Source organism: Capronia epimyces, assembly GCF_000585565.1.
Source record: "Capronia epimyces CBS 606.96 chromosome Unknown aczIQ-supercont1.1, whole genome shotgun sequence".
Taxonomy (NCBI): Eukaryota; Fungi; Ascomycota; class Eurotiomycetes; order Chaetothyriales; family Herpotrichiellaceae; genus Capronia; species Capronia epimyces.
This window is the reverse complement of record NW_006912904.1, coordinates 685,712-706,480: the sequence shown is the minus strand read 5'-3', so window position 1 is coordinate 706,480 and position 20,769 is coordinate 685,712. Positions and strand designations below refer to the sequence as shown.

At 53.9% G+C, this 20,769-nt stretch overlaps 8 protein-coding genes across 8 annotated transcripts; 4 read left to right on the top strand and 4 right to left on the bottom strand.

The window, feature by feature from the left end:
* Positions 1 to 129: 129 nt before the first annotated feature.
* A1O3_00271 (uncharacterized protein) lies at positions 130 to 1,049 on the bottom strand (the record flags this gene model as incomplete). The annotated part of the gene is made up of 2 exons (XM_007730421.1): positions 130 to 355; positions 481 to 1,049. 2 exons carry the CDS (start codon positions 1,047 to 1,049, stop codon positions 130 to 132), a joined length of 795 nt encoding a protein of 264 aa, XP_007728611.1.
* A 616-nt stretch (positions 1,050 to 1,665) lies between these two features.
* Positions 1,666 to 3,201, top strand: A1O3_00270 (uncharacterized protein; the record flags this gene model as incomplete). The annotated part of the gene is made up of 5 exons (XM_007730420.1): positions 1,666 to 1,795; positions 1,869 to 2,083; positions 2,271 to 2,373; positions 2,453 to 2,803; positions 2,999 to 3,201. The coding sequence occupies 5 exons, from the start codon at positions 1,666 to 1,668 to the stop codon at positions 3,199 to 3,201; spliced, it is 1,002 nt and encodes a 333-aa protein (XP_007728610.1).
* A 539-nt stretch (positions 3,202 to 3,740) lies between these two features.
* A1O3_00269 (sterol carrier protein 2) lies at positions 3,741 to 5,248 on the bottom strand (the record flags this gene model as incomplete). Its single annotated transcript, XM_007730419.1, has 2 exons — positions 3,741 to 4,623; positions 4,764 to 5,248. 2 exons carry the CDS (start codon positions 5,246 to 5,248, stop codon positions 3,741 to 3,743), a joined length of 1,368 nt encoding a protein of 455 aa, XP_007728609.1.
* A 1,830-nt stretch (positions 5,249 to 7,078) lies between these two features.
* Positions 7,079 to 9,582, top strand: A1O3_00268 (uncharacterized protein; the record flags this gene model as incomplete). Its single annotated transcript, XM_007730418.1, has 5 exons — positions 7,079 to 7,614; positions 7,691 to 8,068; positions 8,171 to 8,493; positions 8,573 to 8,957; positions 9,069 to 9,582. The coding sequence occupies 5 exons, from the start codon at positions 7,079 to 7,081 to the stop codon at positions 9,580 to 9,582; spliced, it is 2,136 nt and encodes a 711-aa protein (XP_007728608.1).
* A 474-nt stretch (positions 9,583 to 10,056) lies between these two features.
* A1O3_00267 (uncharacterized protein) lies at positions 10,057 to 13,332 on the bottom strand (the record flags this gene model as incomplete). Its single annotated transcript, XM_007730417.1, has 6 exons — positions 10,057 to 10,318; positions 10,513 to 10,616; positions 10,931 to 11,563; positions 11,985 to 12,162; positions 12,391 to 12,679; positions 12,981 to 13,332. The coding sequence occupies 6 exons, from the start codon at positions 13,330 to 13,332 to the stop codon at positions 10,057 to 10,059; spliced, it is 1,818 nt and encodes a 605-aa protein (XP_007728607.1).
* A 1,198-nt stretch (positions 13,333 to 14,530) lies between these two features.
* Positions 14,531 to 16,483, bottom strand: A1O3_00266 (uncharacterized protein; the record flags this gene model as incomplete). Its single annotated transcript, XM_007730416.1, has 2 exons — positions 14,531 to 16,069; positions 16,154 to 16,483. The coding sequence occupies 2 exons, from the start codon at positions 16,481 to 16,483 to the stop codon at positions 14,531 to 14,533; spliced, it is 1,869 nt and encodes a 622-aa protein (XP_007728606.1).
* A 737-nt stretch (positions 16,484 to 17,220) lies between these two features.
* Positions 17,221 to 18,667, top strand: A1O3_00265 (alpha-methylacyl-CoA racemase; the record flags this gene model as incomplete). Its single annotated transcript, XM_007730415.1, has 3 exons — positions 17,221 to 17,278; positions 17,364 to 18,054; positions 18,151 to 18,667. The coding sequence occupies 3 exons, from the start codon at positions 17,221 to 17,223 to the stop codon at positions 18,665 to 18,667; spliced, it is 1,266 nt and encodes a 421-aa protein (XP_007728605.1).
* Positions 18,668 to 19,620: 953 nt separating this feature from the next.
* A1O3_00264 (3-oxoacyl-[acyl-carrier protein] reductase) lies at positions 19,621 to 20,523 on the top strand (the record flags this gene model as incomplete). Its single annotated transcript, XM_007730414.1, has 1 exon — positions 19,621 to 20,523. The coding sequence occupies one exon, from the start codon at positions 19,621 to 19,623 to the stop codon at positions 20,521 to 20,523; it is 903 nt and encodes a 300-aa protein (XP_007728604.1).
* Positions 20,524 to 20,769: the final 246 nt, after the last annotated feature.

Here is a 20,769-nt window from a genome sequence, read left to right as displayed (position 1 = left end):
CGAACATCTACGGGAGTTGGCCAGCTACAGTATATATACAGTATACCATAGTTTGCCCATACAGTAACTCCCACTCTCAACTCGTAGAGTTAATACTCTGTTTGTACTTCAAGTGTACGGGAAACTCCCTCAACAAGTCGCACCTCCATCCACAGGGTACACCTGTCCTGTGATATAGCTCGCATCATCGCTGAGCAGGAAGGCGATAACCTTGGCCACTTCCTCAGGCTGACCCAGGCGCTTCAAGGGCACATTGGCGTAGATGTCCGCCAAGGGATCAACCTCGTTTCCGGTTCCGCTCGCGACTCCAGTGTCATTGAGCACTCTTCGCAACATAGGTGTTTCAATAGGACCGCTGAGGATGCTTGATTCAGCCGTTCGTTCCGACACAATCTCAAATACCAATCTCAAATACCGGGTGCGGTGTAGGGTGGGGTGTTTTTGGACAAGGCTAGACTGGACTGGACTGGATTGACTTACGGTGCGACCGCGTTGACTCGGATCCCCTTCGCTCCCACATCCTTAGCCGCTGTCCTGGTGACGCCGACCACTCCATGCTTGCTCGTAGAATAAGAACCCAGGCCCTGTCGCCCACTCAACCCGGCAATGCTGGAGACGTTGACGATGGCTGCGCCGCGAACCATGACGCGCAGCTCGGCGCGAAGGCAGTACATCAGCCCCGTCAGGTTGACCGACATGATGAAGTCCCAGTCCTCGTTCTTGATCTGGGCAAAATCGTCTGGCACCCCCGTCTTGTGCACTGCCGCATCCACGGCGGCCACGTTGGCGGCGCCGTCGAGCTGGCCGAAATGGTCCACCGTGGCCTGGATCCAGTCGTCAACGGACTTGTTGGATGCGACATCGACTTTGGTCCCAATGACCTCGACATGTTGCGCTTGGAGCTCCGATACAACGTCTTCGAGCGGCCCCTGTTGTATGTCCGAAAGGGACAGTTTGGCGCCACGAGATGCGCATACTCTGGACAATGCGCGCCCAATGCCGGAGGCGGCGCCGGTGATGGCGATGACTTTTCCTTGCAACAGTGCCATGTGCGAGGATACCCAATAGATACGAATATCACAATCACGGCAATCTCGATCTCAGATAGAAGGTCTACTTGTCAATATACTACAGAACCCTTGTGTGCAGTATCTTCTCTTTAGATGTGTTGTGTCCTTCCTAACAGACTCTTGTGGGGATGTATGCTCGGTCCATGTACTGTATCCGCACACTGACACGGCTCGGCGCCGATACGCATCTCACACTGCAGTACTCCGTCCTCTGTCCTCCGTCTCCCGAACCTGCGAATCCCTGCCCGGTGGGCTAAGACTTGCGTAGCATGGTACGAAGTATCCGTATACTGGTTCGCTTGGGCCGGACTCGGATGGGTGGTGGGTGGGTAGTCCGACTGCACATCGATTCATTGACAATTGACATGAATGCCACCGGATTTGTATCCTCTAACGGTTCAGCCTGACAAGGAGTTTGCATTGGTCAGTGATTCCGGGGTCGGGAGACTGCCACAGACCCAAGATCCAGTGCGGACGGGAAAAAAATACATAATACATAGCACCCGGCTTCCTTTCCTCGTGGCATCGTACCCAGCTTCCTTCCCTAGTGGCATCGTACCCTACCCTGATCTCAATCTCAATCTCAACCATGTCGATGTCGTCTGCTGCTACATTGACCGATTATGCCGAACTCTTAGGGCCAGCAGAAGCAGGAACCCTGGAAGGAAACGCCTGGCAAGTGTGGAACAAGGCTGGTGCTGGTCAAGCGAAGGACCGTTTAGGAGGTAGGGTTGACTCCTGATCCTGCACCGAGACTGAGACCGACCGAACCGTCTGATCTGACCGGACCGTCCGTAGCACTTAATCTCCTCACCCCTGCCACCATCTTACAGGCCAGAGATGAAATCCAGAAGGGCATCCGGGTCCAGCTCGATTGGTCTCTGGAGAATCTTGATGTTGCACTTGCCAACCGACAGAAACTGGTCCAGAAGGTCATCGACTACTACCAAGTAAACGGAAAATACGTCCACGATGATGTTCTCACCTTCAATACTCAGATAGGTAGCCAATGGGTATGTATGTACCGATCCACGAGGGCATAATTAGAGTCGATTGCTGAAGTCAGCTCACTATTTCTACATGACCGAAGTCGGCTCTCTATTCCTTGTTCTTTGGGTGGTCGAGATCGAGGTCGAGGTCGACGAGATGTGATTGTATCCAACTGAAACTGAAACTGACCTCTGAGTGGCGGATGCAAAGGATGGCTTTGGCCATTACGCCGAACAGAGCACGGGGACCTTCTACAACAACGTCAAGTATGCGGAGATTGCGCCGTCAAAGAATGAGTTTCTGGGAATCCATAGTGAGTCTTGTGTCGTCTGTGTTGTGTCGTCTGTGTCGTCTTAGATACTTATTTGTTCTGACTGACTGACCTTGTCAAGACTGGTGCAACAGCGGTGGTATTGTAGGCAGAGGGGTACTTCTGGACTACGTGCATTATCGAGAGGCACGTGGACTTGAACTGCCCGACCCTTGGACCCGACATGAAGTGCCCATTGCGGAACTCGATCAAGTGGCCGCCTTCCAAAACGTGACCTTCAAGCCGGGAGATATTCTCTTGGTACGACTGGGATTCGTGCGTCGCTACGAGCAGGCGTCCCCGAAGGAGCGGCAAGAAGCAATGGACCGAAAGCCCTGCGCCGCCATCGGCATCCAGGCCAACGAGCAGTCGAGGGACTGGCTTTGGAACCATCATTTCAGTGCCGTGGCTGGCGACACGCTGACCTTTGAAGGTGAGTGAATCTACACTACACGGCGCCACACACTACGCACTACGCACTACACACTACACACTACACACCGCACACTACACACCGCACACTACACACCGCACACTACACACCGCACACTACACACGCATGCCCACTCCTATGCCCACTGCACTGTATATGGATATAGGCTAATCAATGACCTGGCCGGCGCCAAAGCATACCCATTCGATTCCACCGGAATTGTGCTTCATGAATACCTGCTTCCGAGATTTGGCATGCCGATTGGCGAGATGTTCAATCTGGAGCAACTGTCTGAAGTGTGCAAGGCCGAAAAGCGGTGGGAATTCTTCTTCACCAGCGCCCCGTTGAATGTCCCAGGAGGCTTCGCGAGTCCCCCCAATGCAATTGCAGTCTTGTAGTGTACGGTGACTTGAGTGGTACGAGTATACTGTTGAGACATGTGGGCAATGCATAGTAGGTTTAGCACGACTTCCGTCGGTGAAAGGCAGTATATAGCTATACCTTAACTCGTCAGTAACAGGCAGTAGATAGCCATATCTTAACTCGGCAGTAAAAGGCAGTATGAAGAGACTTCTAGTTTCCTGACCCAAAAAAAAAACCGTACGCATATAGCCGCTGTGCAAGTATAGCCAACTTTTAGAATACTAGTAGGCCAGTTTCGGAACTGCGAGAGGTCACTGTCTGCATTTCCAACGTCTCTCTGAGGTATGGCGGTAGACTATGACTATATTTAACATATCCCGCCAGGAGGAAAAAAGGAAAAAAGTCCAGAAGGCGAGGGCAGTACAGAGTCCTCGATATCTATTCGTCCAGCTACATACAGTATATAGTCATCAACTTGATAATGGATATATAGGCATCCTTGATAATGGAATGAATAGGTATCAACTTAATAATGGATATATAGGTCTGGAGCGGGATTGCCGACAAAGCCATACTACAGCCTCGCATTTATTCTCTCCTGCACATCATCCAAGGCCCAGGCACTTCTCTTGGTCTTACTTCGGACTTTGGCGGCGTCGGCTTCCGTAACACCCCTTGCCTCGACGGCCGGATTGTAGCCCGCGGCGGAAATGCGAGCCACGTCGGTGCTGCTCACCGGGGAATTAGTCTTGCCATCAGCCCGCTTGTACACAGTGACGACGGCGGCGCCTCCCAGGCCCAGATTGTGCTGCAGGGCAACAGATGTGCCTTGGACCAGACGATTGTTAGCCCAGCCGCGCAACTGCCACACCAGCTCGGCGCACTGGGCGAGACCGGTGGCTCCAAGCGGATGACCCTTGGAGATCAACCCACCGGACGGATTGACCACGACCTGGCCGCCGTAGGTGATGCCACCACTGCGGACCAGTTCGTGAGCCTTCCCTGGCTCCGAGAGGCCCAGGGCGTCCAGCGTGATGAGTTCGTTCGCCGAGAAGCAATCGTGCAGCTCGCACACCTTGACCTGGTTCGCTTGGACGCCGGCTTCGGCGAGCGCCGCCTGCGCCGCCCGCTTCGTCATGTCGAACCCGACCAGGTCCATGGCACTGCGGGAATACAACTGTGGGGAATCCGTCGTGAGCTGTTGCCCGGCAATCAGGATGGCCTGGTCTTTCAGATGGGGTCGCGAGTCTAGAAATCTCTGCGAAACGACGACTGCGGCCCCTCCTCCGTCACTGGTCGGGCAGCATTGGAGCTTCGTCAGGGGCGCATAGATCATCGGTGAATCCAGCACTTCTTGCACGCTGTACACCTCTCGGAACTGGGAGTACGGGTTGCGCTGAGAATGCTCGTGATTCACTCGAGCAATCTCGGCGAAATCCGAGGCTTGGGCGCCGTACCTGTGAACAAATAAACCGTCTTGTTTAGTATGGATGTGGATGCAGATGCAAATAGATGGAAGATGGAGGTTCCGGTGTAGGTGCCAACGTAGGTCTAGATGTAGGTGTAGGTAGGTGCTGTTGACATCAGGGATACTCACTTGGCCATGTACTCTCTTCCTGCATTTCCAAAGTACTGAGCGTTTGGCGGCGCGTCCACCAGTCCTGCCGTAACCTCCGTCATCTTCTTCACCAATCCTACAGGACTTGGTCTGTCTGGCCAATTACTCCGGAGCATTCCCGGCTTCATCTTCTCGAACCCAATCACCAGGATACAATCTGCGGCACCGTTCTTGATGAGAGTCCTCGCCAGCTGGAGCCCTGTCGAACCGGTGGAGCAGTTGTTGTTGACATTGTAGATGGGAATCTCCGTCATTCCGAACTGATAGAAGACGCGCTGTCCGGAGGTCGAATCCCCGTAGCAATAGCATGCGATGCCCGTTTCCACATCGTCGTAGGTGATTTGGGCGTCCAACAAGGCCTTCACGCCTGCCTCGTAGCCTAGTTCGGGGTATTCGACCTGGCCCCTGGGCTTGATGAACTTGGTCAAACCTACGCCCAACACGTAGGTTGGGATGTTTGCCATCTTGCTGGTATGGGCAGGTTGCCAGTGGAATTCAGAGTATTGTCGACTGTTGCACTACTTCTTCCTGTCCAGCTGTTCAACAGGTGGTTGATGATGGGAAAGGGCCTGTCGGGACAATGTGCACCGAGTGCGAATGGAAAAATCAGTTCAGCTCTGTATATGGCTAAGGTAAGGTACGCAAGGCTGGGACTCAGTGGTGCTTCACTACAAGTTGTAGCAGGTCGACCGCGTATTAAGGTCCACCACGGTGGCTCCCAGATTCTGAGTCTGATCCTAAGGCTTCCCTCCCCCCAGCCGGGGCCGAAGTCAGCGTACGACTTGCGAAAAGGTCAAGCCGAGGCATTCAGAATTCAGAATCCAGATGACAAGACTCCGAAGAGCGCTCGGCAGAATGCTCCAGAGGAGAGGGTAGATGCTGAGAGCCGAGGGTACAGGATACAGGATACCTATGGCACTCCGTATGGGGTACGGATACATGTATGTGGTCGTATTCGGCGTACAGTACGCGTACAACACACACTGTCAACTCGGCGAACCAGGAAGGCTCCTGAGGCTGCGTCGGCGCCGAACTCTGGCAATAGAATACAGTCTCATGTCGCCGATTCCTGGCAGCTAGTATGAGGTAAGTCCGTTACGGTTACTGATCACTGGCAGTCTGCAGATAACACCACAGCTGGACTTGGCTGAACTACTACTATGCGCCGTCACTGTACTACCTTCATAAATATGTGCAGCCCGTTGCAGTGCATAAGATATGTAGTCGCTCTGCCAGCCGAGGCATCCGTATACAGAGAGGTGCCTTTAGGTATGGAGTAGTACTGTGACTATATTGGTGAGCACATGAAGTACCACCCTCCAATGTAGTGGTGTCCACCGTCCATTGCCCTCGCTGCTGAGTGCAGAGTACCAGGTACCTACATGTCTGAGGATCTGTAACCCTAACCCTAACCCTAACCCTAACCCCCAAGGTATGTACTGTACTGTACACCGTACACCGTACCTCGACTCTAATTACCTTAGAGCTCGCCAGCCCCCCAATAAACCTATAGCCGAACCTAGTAGGTGTCTAGCCTACCTAATTTTGGCCCCTTCTGGGCCCACGCCCTTGAGCCTGCCACTAAGGCTGCCCCTAAGTTCCCCTAGACTACGCATCCCTAAGCTCCCCGCAGGTCTGTTCCCCGAGGTTCACTCGCACTCACCCCCGTGTCCAGTAGCACCTAAGTGGTGTGGAGAATGGAGCTCCCCCGCGCCCAACACTCATGTTCCCCCGCAGCGCAGCTCAGCAAGACTGTAAATTTCCAACTTCAACACCACCGCCACCACCACCACCACCACCATCATTCCCCAACAAGCCACAACCTATCCACCTTGCCACCGGCTGGAAAGCCATGATGGTCACTGTCCAAGGCCCTTACCAGGTCATCAAAAAATCCCGAGCCTGCATTCCTTGCCACGAGCGCAAAGTGCGTTGCGATTCCTCCGCCGTCGGCATCCCATGTTCACGCTGCGTATCTAAAAGCAGGACCGGCTGCTGTGCCTTACTCAATGACAAGTACAAGAAGTGAGCACTAGAAATCTATATTCAGATGGCCCAGCTTACATCTCACCACCCACAGGGCCGATAAGAGACGTTGCAGCGCAAAAGAGTCCGACCGCCCATTGCAACGACAACGACTTGACAACCAAGTGCCAGATGGCGACAGCAGAGAGCACAGGACAGCAGACTCTCTTCATAACAACCTTGACACCTTCAGGGTAAGCCATTTAAGCACATGCACATACACATTTCCGCCGCAGGAGGCAATCAGAGCATCCTTCGCTGACAGCCTCATGTACGTCGAAAAGACGGGTCCAACCACTCCGCCACCCTTATCAGACTCAACACATACATTTGAACTCGACTCCTTGCTCAATCGTATGGACCAAACCGCCATCCAGGATGAAAGAGCCACCATATTCAGTCAGATTTGCCCTGAAGGCGAGGCGGTCTCAACCATTCCACCGTTGCCTGAAATGGAAAGACAGCCGTCCCACTCCCAAAGCGAAGATCACACCGTGGCCGAGGAAGACGCCCAGTTACACACCCTCCACCAGATCACCAGCGGACATGGCGCCCATCTTTCTCCTACAACACTGTTGTCCTCCGGTCAAGGCCGCCAGATAATAGAATACTACGGCCCACTGAATTCCATCACTATTCTTGGAGACGTGCTAGGGTCGCGGGAGCGGAAAAGGTTGATTCGCATTGTCGTTTCTGGCCCTGAAACGCTCAGTGCCAAGCAACGAGAGTTGACCGGATTGGAGCCCGCTGATATTCGTTATCTGACTGAGAAGGGCGCCCATGACCTTCCGTCCAGAAAAGTTTGGTACGCTTTCCTTCCACTTGCTCGTCGAGAGGCTCGGAATTGACTGGCGTCGCGCCAAGTGCTGACCAGGCCTCAGTGATGACCTGTTACATCTGTTCTTTGAATGCATATATCCTTATGTGCCCATCTTAGACAGGGTGGGCTTCCTGGAAGACTACAAGCGCGAAAACTGCTCCACCTTCCTGCTGCAATCTATTTTTGCCAATGCAGCCCCGTATGCGTCTGCTCAGCTGCTGCACGAGGCGGGATTTCCAGATCGGTCCGCTGCACAGAAGTCATTCTCTCAGAAGGCAAAGCTGCTATTTGACCTTGGCTGTGAAAAAGGACAATTACGTCTACTGCAGGGTTCCTTACTACTAAGTTCCCTTCAGTTCTCCATTGCCCCCGACAAAGACTACAGATTCTGGCTGCACAACGCAATTCGAATAGCAACCCAGATGGGACTCCATCGAGAGTAAGTTGATTTCATATCCTCACCATCCCTACAAATCTGAATGCTTGCATCTGAGAGGCTGGGACAATGTCCTCTGAGCTGATATCACCTGAACTGCAACAGAAACATTGGCGGAGATCTCGACCCCGCCACTTACAAGCTATGTCGGCGAATTTGGTGGGTTCTTTACGTGGGTATCTTCAGGTACTGCTACCGCGGGGTTAATACTGATGGCTTGGTGGGAACACAGCAACGAGACGTCTTACTCTCAATATCAGGACTCGAAAACGTCCGTGGGATTCACGACGACGAAATGGACACGACAACGCTAAGAGAAGACGACTGGGACCATGAGCACCTTCCACCAGGCTCGGAAAAAGTCCTGCCTCCAGCGACTCGCCTGCACAAGATCTACTTCATCGAGAATTGTAAGCTAGCAGTGATAGGTATGAGATTTGCTGCCCAAGAAGGAAGTCTCATGACAGTACTCCGTATAAGGTCTAACACGCTAGTTCATCCGATCAGGAGCACAATTCTTGAGCTTGTTTAGATTCTCGAGCACCCCGGTCACCGCCGCAGCGGCATATGAACTGGCAGAAGCCATCTCCCACTGGCGAAGCTCGCTCCCTGCAGAGCTCTCGGTCGACATGGTGGTACGATGGTCCAAGGAAAACGTCTGGATTCTTGTCTTGGCAGCCATGAGCTACCGACTCGAATGCGTCTTCTACAGAGAGGTGAAAAAGCAGTTACGCACAGTGACCATGGACGGAGTGAACGCCGACACAGATGCGGATACGAACGCGAACTTGGATTGGGCCTCTCAACGTCTCTACAGCTCGGTGTTTGAGTTGGATACCGTGATTGGAAGGGTACTGACACACAATTTGGGTCAATTCTGCCCGGCATCCATGTGAGTTCACCGTGCCTTCGCCCGACCGCGGATCTTATTCTTGTTTTACTCACTAGGCTCTTACCGCAAGATCTCGTGTGAGTGTGAAACGGTTCTGACGATGACTTCTAGTGTGATTTGCACCTCGACCCTCCTTGCTCTCCAAGTTGAAGTGGCGTTGGATCCCACGGCCACCGAGCCCCGCAGACTGGTGGCGAAGGCACACATCCACGCCGGTCTCTCTTACCTCGGCAGCATCGGGGAACACTGGCCAAGCGCCATCTGGGCTTTACGAGTGTTCGAGGCTGTGGCGTCGCGCCCAGACTTGTCACTGACAAATACCAATACAACTACAACCACAACTACAACTACACATCGCCCGAGACCGGCCGACGATTCAAATACGGCCACGACGGCGAGCACACCCGGGCCGGATCACACTCGGTCTCAAAATGACGAGGATTTCGTTCATGGACTTCCGCAGCTGTCCCAAACCACCACTGGTCCTGGCCGGCTTCAACAGAGGATGGAGGGCCCGGGCCAGGCGAACGACTGGTTACAGGATTTATTGGACTCGGAGTTACTGAATTCGAGCTATGTCGAAGGTCTGAACGACGGGTTTTTTGACTTGAGACCGCTCATCTAGGCTGGTCTAGTCCTGTTCCGCAGCGCAGAAATGCAATGCAACAGGATTCAGAAGAATCAATCAATCTTCGATCGTTGTATATGTATATGACAAGGCATAGTGCATTACAAGGCGCACTTGTCGAACGATCTGGGGCCTTAGCCCTGGTTGAGCCCGTCAGCGTCAGCCATGAGGATGAGGACTTTGACGTATCCACGACCGTCTTTAACCAGCTAGCCGTCCTATCCCTATCCTATCCTCCCGCCGATTTGGTCTACTTTCCCATTCCCTTTCCTACTTTTCAAGAGATTTCTAAGCATGACAGGTGGTGTTTCCAGCAGTCTTGGTCTTTTCTGTTCTCAGTGCAATCAATCGCGGTACTGGCTGACGGTGACCCTGACCCTGGCCTGGCCCTGACTTTGACGATGACGCTGACTTTGACGATGACGATGACGATGACGCTGACCCTGTCCTGACAGCCCTGACACTACCTGGTCATAGTTTACTTTGCCGAGATGGAGATTGAGATACAGATGCCAGGGAGGCCTGGGACCCAGCACCGGTGCCGGGCTGCAAATGACGTCGCATGACTTTCCCGCTCCCAGTTCGCGGGATGGCGTCGATGAAGAAAACGCCTCCAGTCAGCCATTTGTGCGGTGCGAATCGTTGCTTGATCAGGTCGATGAGTTCTTGTTCCGTGACTGTGACCGAGCCGGCTCTGCGTACGACGAAGGCTCGTGGATACTCGGCGCCGTTTCTGTTGGTAGTTAAAGTCAACATCACATCAACATCACAATAGCATTAAGGGTTAACCCTAACCCTAGCCCTAGCCCTAGCCCTAGAGGGAGCGGTAGGGTAGGGTAGGGTAGGTAAGGGTCGGGTAGTGTTGGGCAGGGTCGTGTACGATGGTGTGGTAACAAGACAATGCAACACAACAGAACTACAACGTACATTTTGGCCCCGACCACCGCGGCTTCTGCGACGTCCGGGTGAGAAACGAGGGCGAGTTCGAGCTCTGCGGGGGCGACTTGCAGGCCCTTGACTTTGATCAGTTCCTGGTTTTGTATGTTAGCGAGAGCGAGAGCGGAAGCGAAGCGGAAGTGAAAGCGAAGGCGAGGTCAGAGCGAGGCCAAAAGTCTAGCCTGGCTTGGTTCGCAGTCCGAGGCGGGAGACCGATTTAGGGAGGGCTAGTATAGCGAGGCAGAAACAGACACAAAAGCAGAAGCAGAGGTGAGGCAGAACGGAGGGGACAGTAAGAGGGAGAGGCAAATGGAGGGAACAATAATAGGAGAGGCAAAGGGAGGGAACAGTAAGAGGGCGGGGGATTGAGGCAAGAAAAGAAACAAACCAAAAACAAACCCGACCTTACCTTCAACCTATCCACGATATAAAGACACCCCCGCTTGTCGATATAGCCCACATCGCCCGTGCGAAGCCAACGAATCCCGTCTTCCACCACAATGACTTCGGCCGTCTCCCGCGGTTTTCTGTAATAGCCTTTCATGACATTAGGCCCGGAGACCCAGATCTCGCCGGTGTTGGGCGTGGCCGTCAGGCCCGACGGGGTCGAAGCAGCAAAGTCGCGATCGCGGTCCTGGTCGGGCAAGGGCACGATCTTAGCGCGACAATTGGGATTCAACCAGCCGATGGACCTCCCATCATCGACATCATCCGGCGCAAACCCCGTGATCGAACACGTTGTCTCGGTCAACCCCCAGCCCTGCTTGACTTGGACGCCGCGCCTCAGGTACATTTGCTCGAACTTCCTGGCCAGCTCGGGGCTCAGGGGCGCGGAGCCGCTGGTGACCATCTCGACGGCGTGGAGATTGTATGTGTCTGGTCGGGCGTGTTTGGTGAGCATGGTCATGATGGTGGGCACGCTGGTCATGAAGGTGATGCGATAGATGTCCAGATACAGGAGGTATTGACTCAGGTCGAAGCGAGCCATGATGAAGACTTTGGCTTGTTGGCGGGCTGCGTTGATGCAATAGTACATTTGGCCCTGGAAGGATGAGGATATTGATTAGTGGTAGACGAGGAGGTCATTATAGTTTAGGATTAGATAGGGTGGGAAATGGATTGGATAGAGATTGGATAAGGACGTAGAGTACATTGATAGTGATGGTAGAAGAGAAGAGATCATTGTAGGAATAATTATAGCAGAAAAATACAGTATAGAATTGGATAGGGATGGGATATGACATAGTATAGGGACGGCATATAGATAGGATAGGGATAGGATGGGATAGGATAGGTGAGGTTGGGATTGGTAGAGGATGGAATAGGGATGGGATGGTAGAAGAAAAGAGGTCACTTGTAGGAATAATCATAGCAGAAAAATATAGTATAGAATTGGATAGGGATTGCGCTGAGATGGGTAGAGATGGATAGAGATGGAAGGATATGGTATGCATATCACTCACAAATGCATGGTACATCGGAAGCGGTGCCAGCCATCTCTCGCCTGACGTCTGCAGGCGTGCCACCCGGGCCCGGCCTTGTGTCGTGGTAGGGTCCAGGTTGCGCTTGTGGAGCAATTGCGCCGAGTTGGATATGACATTGTAGTGGGAGATCTCGACACCTTTGGGGAAACCGGTCGTGCTGTTGATGAGACAGGTTAGAGGTATAGTACAGTGTAGGACAACACAAGACGATACAGAGTGGACAGGATATGATAGGACACAAGATGGTATAGTGTAGGACAGGATAAGATAGGGTAGGACAGGACACACGACAGTATTCGTGTCGATGGGGAGCTGTATCGACAGAACCCAAGGCAGAACAAGGCAGAACAAGGCAGAACACCCTTGTCAGACTCCATGTACACACCCACTAGAATAATTCAAAATCGCCGTGGTCGACGTCGCCTCTTCCAAGGTCGTGATTCGTTTCCACGACCAGGAGGAGGTCTCTTCTTTCCGGTGCCAGAAATCAGTCCAAGGCCGCAGCTGAAGCACGGCAGGCGGGTATTTGGACAGGTCCTCGTCCACATCACAGAACAGATATATCTTGTCGCGGGACAGGCCGAGTCTCGCGGCGGCGTCTAGGGCCACAGAGGCGCTGTCGGGACTGGTGAGGAGCATTTTGGCTTGTGAGTCGCGTAATTGATATTCTAGTTCTGAATAGGGAACAAAGTCAGAGTGAGTAGGGAAGGGAAACAAAGTCAGTGAGTGTCAAACTTAGGCACCAACTTAGGCAGTCCCAGCCTCGTTCTAACCATAAGGCTGGTCATACCCCTTTGATAACGAACATGGAACATCAACCTTTGACAGTGAGAAGGCAAATGAGGAAAGGGGGAGTAGGGTGAGCAGTAGAAAAGGATAAGCAAGGTGAGCAGGAGAAAAGCGAGAGCAGGGTGACCAGGTGAGCAGGGCTTCCGAACCTGGGGCTAGGGTCATAAATGAATAAGGATAGAATACCTGAAACCGATGCTGACGGAGATGCCGCCGTAAAGACACAGCCGGCAGCCAGAATCCCCCACAAGACGACGGGAAAGAAGAGTCGATTCCGCGAGAACACGAGCACCTTGTCATCGGGCTGCAGGCCCAGCGACTGGAGGCCCTGACCGATCTGCTTGACGTAGGTCTCGGCCTGGCCGAGGCTGAAACATTCCGACGGTCTGCCGGTGTCGAAGTATTGCGGCTTCTGTCGCGACGAGGCGGTGCCGGACGAAAAGACAAACGAGACGACGTCGGTGGGCTCGATGTCAAGGGAATAGGGGGACTCGACTACCGTGGAATTGGTGGTATCTATCGACGTCGAGGGAGTCATTTTGGCTGAACTGAGCTGAGACAGCGACTGTCTGTGTAGTATCTTGGCTGAGCCGAGCCAACGACTGTCTGTCGCCTATATGTATGTATAGTGTAGTGTAGCTCAGAGCAGCTGATTGTCAAGTCCACAGGCACAAGTCAAGGCGTCTGGATGTTGAGGTCATATAACTTGTTAAGGCTTCGGATGTTGCAACAGGTGTGATAACTTGCTGGAACCTTCGATTCAACAGGTCTTGACACTCAAATATTCCCGAGACAGTAGGACCTGGCAATAGAAGTTCGTGATATCCATAGACGAAAGAACACTTTCGGAGGTCAAGCTACTAGTACTACCGTACCACCTTGTCCTGCAGAACATGGCACCCTACCGAGGCCGAGTACCCTGCGGGGTAGGATACTAGTACTAGTAGTAGTATCCGACTTCCCACCTCTACTGGCACAACACCACCCTAGGCCAGGCATCCGATGAGAGGGCTAAGGCCGCTGCAGCTCGGTCTGAGTGCACGGCAGGGATGTCGATAACGGTGCGGACAGTGACAGTGACAGTACATGTACCGATACTGTATTTATACTGTACCAAGCACCGACTGAATCTTTCGGCGCCGAATTAGGAAAGCAGTTTCTCCACACTACACACCATACACCGTACACCATACACCGTAGCCCATACACCGTAGCCTGTACACCGTATACTGTCTTAGACGGCTGAAGACCCAGGGTGCCTTTGTTCTTGCTGGTCTGGAGCCCAGACTGATACTTGAGCTTGGACTGCTGGACTGCTGGACTGTCTTGGGATACCTGTATAGTCGGTTAGAATTTGGGAGTAAGACTAGTCCTAATACACATACTATCTCTACACATCTATGTACGTCTTAGAACCCGACCCAGCAAGTAGAATATCCCATTGCCATATACTGTATGTACCCTGCAGATATGAACCGTACCATACGTTATGTCTACAGCAGACAGAGTATGCATATCTTACGTCCACAACAAGCAGAGTATTAGGATGTATCCGTGATGCACAAAAGAAAACTTAAGGGGGCATTGAAAAACGTGACACAGACAAGTAGTGAACGTACTACTCATATTTATTGGTATAGTAGGATTTCATTGGGCCACAACAGCCAGTGCTCAATATATACATATTTATATATATGAATATATATATACCCAAGTTATTTCAATATCAAAATCAGTCAATATAGCGGCGGCGGAAACGACTCGGGCTGCTTGTCTTGACCGTCCAGCAGGGAATAATACCAGGTCAAGTCGCGACCGTCGTACTCTCGGGCATGGAAGCCATTTCCCAAGAAATTGAACCTCGACCCCGACAGGTACTCGAGGTCAAAGTCCTCGTAGCGCGGGGTCTGCAGCATGGAGAGATAATGGATGCGCGAGCCAGGCCAGCACACGGGTTTTCGGCTCACGGAGCCGGCCTTGAACCAGGAGCTACAGGGGCCGGACCACACGGTGCGCTTCAGATATCGGTCGGCGTGGCGGGTGAAATCCTGAGCGACGGAGCGCTTGACTTGGATCTTCTTGATGTCTTCGACCTGCATCTTCTTGATCACCTGCACGACGTAGTTGGTATAGGCCTCGACCATGGGCACGAGCGAGCCATGGCCGAGCGGGCCATAGGGGCCGACGAAGATGAAGTAGTTGGGCACTTCGGGCACCGACAGGCCCAGATAGCCGACCAGGTCGGAGGCATACTCATCCTGCAGGTTGCGGCCGTTGGAGATGATGGGGAACTGCGGGCGGAACGAGGTGTCGAACCCCGTGGCACAGATGACCACGTCGACCTCGTGGTGCTGGCCGTCGGGGCCGATAAAGCCATTGGGCGTGATCTCCTGCAGGTTCTCCGTGAGCACGGTGGTCTTGTCGTGCGTCAAGGCCTCCAGGAACCCATTGCCCGGCGTGGGTCGGCGGCAGCCCACGCCGAAATCGGTGGGAATCAGCTTGTCCATCAACTCGGGCTTGCGGGCCAGCTTGCGCCTCATTTCTTGCAGGGAGAAGGCGCGCGCCTCCTTGTTCTCCGGCGTGTCGAGCACGATCATCTTGAACCGCACACTCAGCTCGGACTCGATGGCCTTGCAGTACCACAGGTAGAAGGTCGGGTCGTCGCGGAACCGCTGCTTGGTCGCCTCGGAATACGCAAAGTTGGCTCCATTCGGCCCTGCGTAGGCTGGGGCAAAGCCCGCCGTGATCCAGGTCGGTGACCGCGCCACCACGAACAACCGGTCGACCTGGTCGATGATCGCCGGCACCACCTGCACGCCGGAGCTGCCGGCCCCGATGACCAGGACCTTCTTGCCGTGGAGATCGACCTTCTCGTCCCAGTTGGCCGTGTGGAGCCGGGGGCCCTCGAAGCTGCTCAGGCCCTTGATTTCCGGCCACTTCCAATTGTTCAGCACGCCGCCACCGTGGATGAACAGGTCGGCATAGTCGTCAAACGTGTCGTCTGGGTCCCGGCCGTTGTTGCGCACCACCGTCACCTTCCACTTGCCCTCGTCGTCCAGCCATTCGGCCCGCACGATCCGGTGCTTGAGCTTGACGTACTTGCCCAGTTGATTGCTGTCGCTGACTTGTTTGAAGTATTCCCAGATCTCCTTGGATCCCGAATAGTAGTGCGTCCAGTCGGGCTTCCGTTGCCAGCTATATTGATAGCAGACGCTGGGGATGTCGCACGCGCATCCTGGGTATTTGTTCTCGAACCACGTTCCGCCGATTTCGTCCTGCCCGACCAGACAGACAGATATGGTTAGAGTTCAAGACAAGTCAAACCCCTAGTCCCGGTGTTATCATGATGTGTCACTTACATTCTTCTCGTAGATGGTCAGCTCCACATTCTCCAGTTCCCGAGACAGCTTGTAGGCAAAGTTGATTCCGCTCGCGCCCATGCCCATAAAGATGACCTTGAATGGTCGCGTCGTGCCCATGGGCGTCTCTCTGATGGGGATTTCAATTGCTGGTCCATCGTCAAGATGGCCAGTAAGCCCGTTGCCATTGATCAAAGACGTCGTTCCATTGCTTATTCCATTGACCTGACCGTGACCGTTGACGCTCTCGTCAGCGTGACCGTTCACCTGATGGCCATGGCGATGGCCAATGTCCTGTTCATCAGGCTTTTCGGAGAGCGGAATTGCCATGGCGAAATTGAGTAGGAACTTGGTTGTTAGGGATTAGGAATTGGAACTCTGATGGAGAGTCCTGCAAGAACCAACCTCTAAGACGCTTGCAGAGTATGCTTTCAGATGTGAGGAAGCCCTAGCAATCTGGAGTGAGCATTTCTTGAAACAGTCTTCATCGCAAATACAAATGTACAGTAAAACCTCCAATCTTTACGTATCCTGAGGGGCCCCTGTCACGACCGCCACCACTTCGGCAGACTTGCATAGGACTTCCTGCCGGAGATTAACAATGCCCTCACCGAGCACCGAGAGAAGTCGGCGCGACACATCGGTGCCACAGTTCGAGTTCGGCGCGGGGGCCGAGGTCTGAGGTCTGGCCATCCGGGGCATGTTATTCAGGGGTACATGGGGTAGTCTACCTAGGGACCGTCTAAGAGGAAGAGGAAGAGGAGCCTCTGAGCCTCTGGTGGTTTGATGTCCCAGTGAGTGCCGAGGCTGATGACCGTCAGTCATTATTATTCGCTAATTAGACACAGTATGGAGTACTAGTACTGCATGCAGTACCCTCGTTGCGGCCATCTCGAGAAGACCGTGAGGGTGTAGGAACATCCCCATAGGACGGCGTACATACACTTCCAAGCTCCTGACCCCGATTTTCCTGCTTACTGTCCTGTTACTGTACCTATTCTACATCTATACGGCTGAGCTTCGAAACCACGTCCATATTCCATGACTCTTTGTACTGCTACTGTACTATGGAGCCACCTCCCCTTTCCGGCATTAAAGTCCTCGAATTCGCCGGTCTTGCACCTGGTACATATCACCCTAGATTCTACCAATCACCCCATGTCCATGTGCGACGCATAGAGAAGATGGAAATGACTGACAGAAGCCACAGGACCATTCGCCGGGCTGCTCTGTGCAGATTGGGGCGCTTCTGTGCTCCGAGTTGACCGTGCAGTGCCAGGAGCTCACTCACATGCCGCTCTTGCCTCTCCCCCGCCAGCAACCTCTGACCGACTGACCAGGAGGAAAAGTTCGATCTGTGTCGACCTCAAACGGCCTGATGGGCGTGGACTCGCCTTCATCAAGGACCTGGCCGCCCACGTCGATGTGGTGATTGACCCTTTTCGTCCGGGCGTTCTGGAGAAACTGGGTCTCGCGCCGCAGGAGCTCCTGTCCCGGAATCCCAGGCTGATCATTGCGCGGATGACTGGGTTTCGTCGTGATGGCAAGTACTCTGCAATGGCCGGCCACGACATCAATTACATTGCCGTGTCCGGCGTCCTTTCCATGTTGGGGAGAAAGGGCGAGCGGCCTCAACCGGCACTGAACCTCCTCGGGGATTTCGCCGGTGGCGGTGCTGTCTGTTTTCTGGGAATCGTCTTGGCTCTGCTCAGCCGGGCCACGTCGGGAAAGGGACAGGTGGTCGAGGCAAATATGGTCGACGGGAGCGCCTTTCTCGCCACCATGCCTCGACTCGCGCTGAAAACTCCCCTTTGGTCGCGAGAACGAGGAACGAATGTGCTGGACGGCGGATGTCCGTACTATCAAACATACGAGACGGCCGATGGCAGGTACATGGCAGTGTAGGACAACCCCAAACCAAACCAAACTCGGAGCCCGCGTTATGGTTATGGTTATCATAACGGCTGATGGGAATTGAATGTGCTGATGGCAAGTAGGGGGGCGCTGGAGCCACAGTTTTTCGCCGCCCTGCTAAAGGGACTTTCATTGAAGGCCACAGACTTGCCAGGTGCGAGAGACGACAGGGCCATCTGGCCAGACCTGTTCGACCTTTTTACCAAAACCTTCAAATCCAAGACCCGGGAGGCATGGGAGCACATCTTCGACGGCACCGACGCCTGTGTCACTCCGATGCTGACCCAGCAGGAGTTGGAGCTGTCTGCTTATATTCAGAAGCCTATCGTTACCCTCCGACGCACCCCAGGCCTGGCCATAGCTACCAAAAAAGACGGTGACGGTGACGCTGACCCTGGCGCATCTCAAGCAGTTGAGGCCCGTCAAGGCCAGGGCCAGGGGGTGGAAGGAGAAGGCTGGATCAGCAATGGACTTTCCCCGAGCAAAGGGGGCGAGGAAGTGTTGCAAAGCTGGCTGGGATGGAGGAGGGGACATGATTTTGATGTAGATCAAGGAGGCTTGGTTTTGACCAAGGTGCCGGTCGCCAATCCCAAACTGTAAGATTCACCCTCAGCTACTGGGCGCAATTAGGAACCCGGTTCTACATACATACATGTGTTTTGAGATGACTGGGACGAGTACACCATACAATGCATGGTTAAAATATGTTTTGAGATGACTGGAAATGCTAGGCCATACATGGAGCAATACAAAGTTTGTCACATATGTGTCTGTGATACTGTATCAAGAAGAGCATAGATATGTCCGACAAGGCGTGTAGTGCAGGATTCACAATCTAAAGTCCCTTGGTCTCCCTACTTCTCCTTCGAAGCGAGGCCTCGACAGATTTCCATCATCGCTCGGAAGACAGCACGATCCGCTTCACCGTTATATCCTTTACTGTAAATGCCTACTTGGAGTACCCTGTGGCTTCCTCTCAATCCCTCTAGAGGCGCTTTTCGCGGGGCCAGAGACCGGACCGGCGCCGAAACGAGCACGAGCACGAGAACGAGAACCGGCACCGAAACATCTCAAGTGCTGATTCTAGACCAGCATTGGTGACGGTGAGCCCTGTGGTGCCGCATCGCATGAGCATCTGGGTCCCGAAAAGCTCGTGCTACTAGTCTATTTTGGAATAGAAATACCAGATGAGGCGCTAGGTGTGAGCTGGCCGGGTCAGGATCAAAGTCAGTGATATTAGTCCCGTCCATCGACGGAGCTGTGCATCGTCTTTTGCTTGTCTTGATTTGTTTTGTTTCGTCTTTCGATGTGGCATTGGTAGAATCCTCAATCGAGAACCGTCAGAGACAGATTCTCACACTCACACCCACGATCTTCACACCGAGGAGGGATAGGGATTCCCCGAGGGTCGCGAGTAACTACAGAAGACAAATCATCACCGGGGGCATATATACCGGGTTCTTCAAGAACAGAAGGTCCACTGTCTCTTACAGTATCTCATTTGTGGGCTAGAGCTAAGGAGGCTCTTGGACAAACCAGAACCATCACCCAACATGGCTCCTCAAGACCGTCTTTCCCAACTGTCGTCGCAGCTGAACTTTCCCGCTGGCCTGCTCGCCGGACAGGTTGCCATCATCACGGGCAGCGGGCAAGGCATCGGGGCGGAATGTGCTCGACTGTTCGCCAACGAAGGGGCACGCGTGGTGATCTGCGACGTCGACAGTGAAAAGGCCAGCGCGACGGCCCAAAGCATCAACCAGATGGCGCCCGGCCGGGCCATCAGCGTGCACGGCGACGTGCTCGACCCCAACTACATTGACGAGGTGGTGCGCAAAGCGGCCGAGTTCGGCCACGGCAAGATCCACATCATCGTCAACAACGCCGGCTACACGTGGGACGGGGTGATCCACAAGATGACCGACAAGCAGTGGAACACGATGCTGGAGCTGCACGCCACGGCGCCGTTTCGGCTGGTGCGGGCGGCCGCGCCGTACTTCCGGGTCAAGGACGGCGAGAAGAGATGCATCGTCAACATCAGCAGCACGTCCGGCACCCATGGCAATGCCGGCCAGAGCAACTACGCGCTGGCCAAGGCCGGCGTGACGGGCCTGACCAAGACGATTGCGAAGGAGTGGGGGCCTCAATTCGGCGTGCGCGCCAATACCGTGGCGTTTGGCCTGATCGAAACGAGGCTGACGCGCCCCAAGGAGGCCGGCGCCTTCGTCACCACCCCCGACGGTGAGAGGGTGGCCTTGGGCATCCCAGCCAAACAGATTGCAGATCGGAAGGGCGGAGGAGACCAGGCTCAGGGTCCGGGGCCGGCGTACAAGGACATTCCCCTGGGCAGGCCCGGCACCGCAACCGAGGCGGCGAGCAGTATTCTGGCCGTCGTGAGTCCGTTGTTTAGCTATGTCAATGGCCAGACCATTGAGGTGACGGGCGGCCGCTACATCTAGATTTAGATATAGCTATAGCGTACTGTATACAGTACGGACCATTAAGCCATATAATTACAACACACAACATGGCCCTGTTGTACGGAGTACTCTCTTGTATCCTTTTACAGATCCAGACCCCGGAATGACATACAGAACCCTACCCTATTGAGACAGAGACATGTCTCTCGTTAGGCGGGATAGAGGACTGTTCCTGTTCTTTTTCTTTTTCGGTTCGGGCAGCCCACAGCAATACCAATACACGCC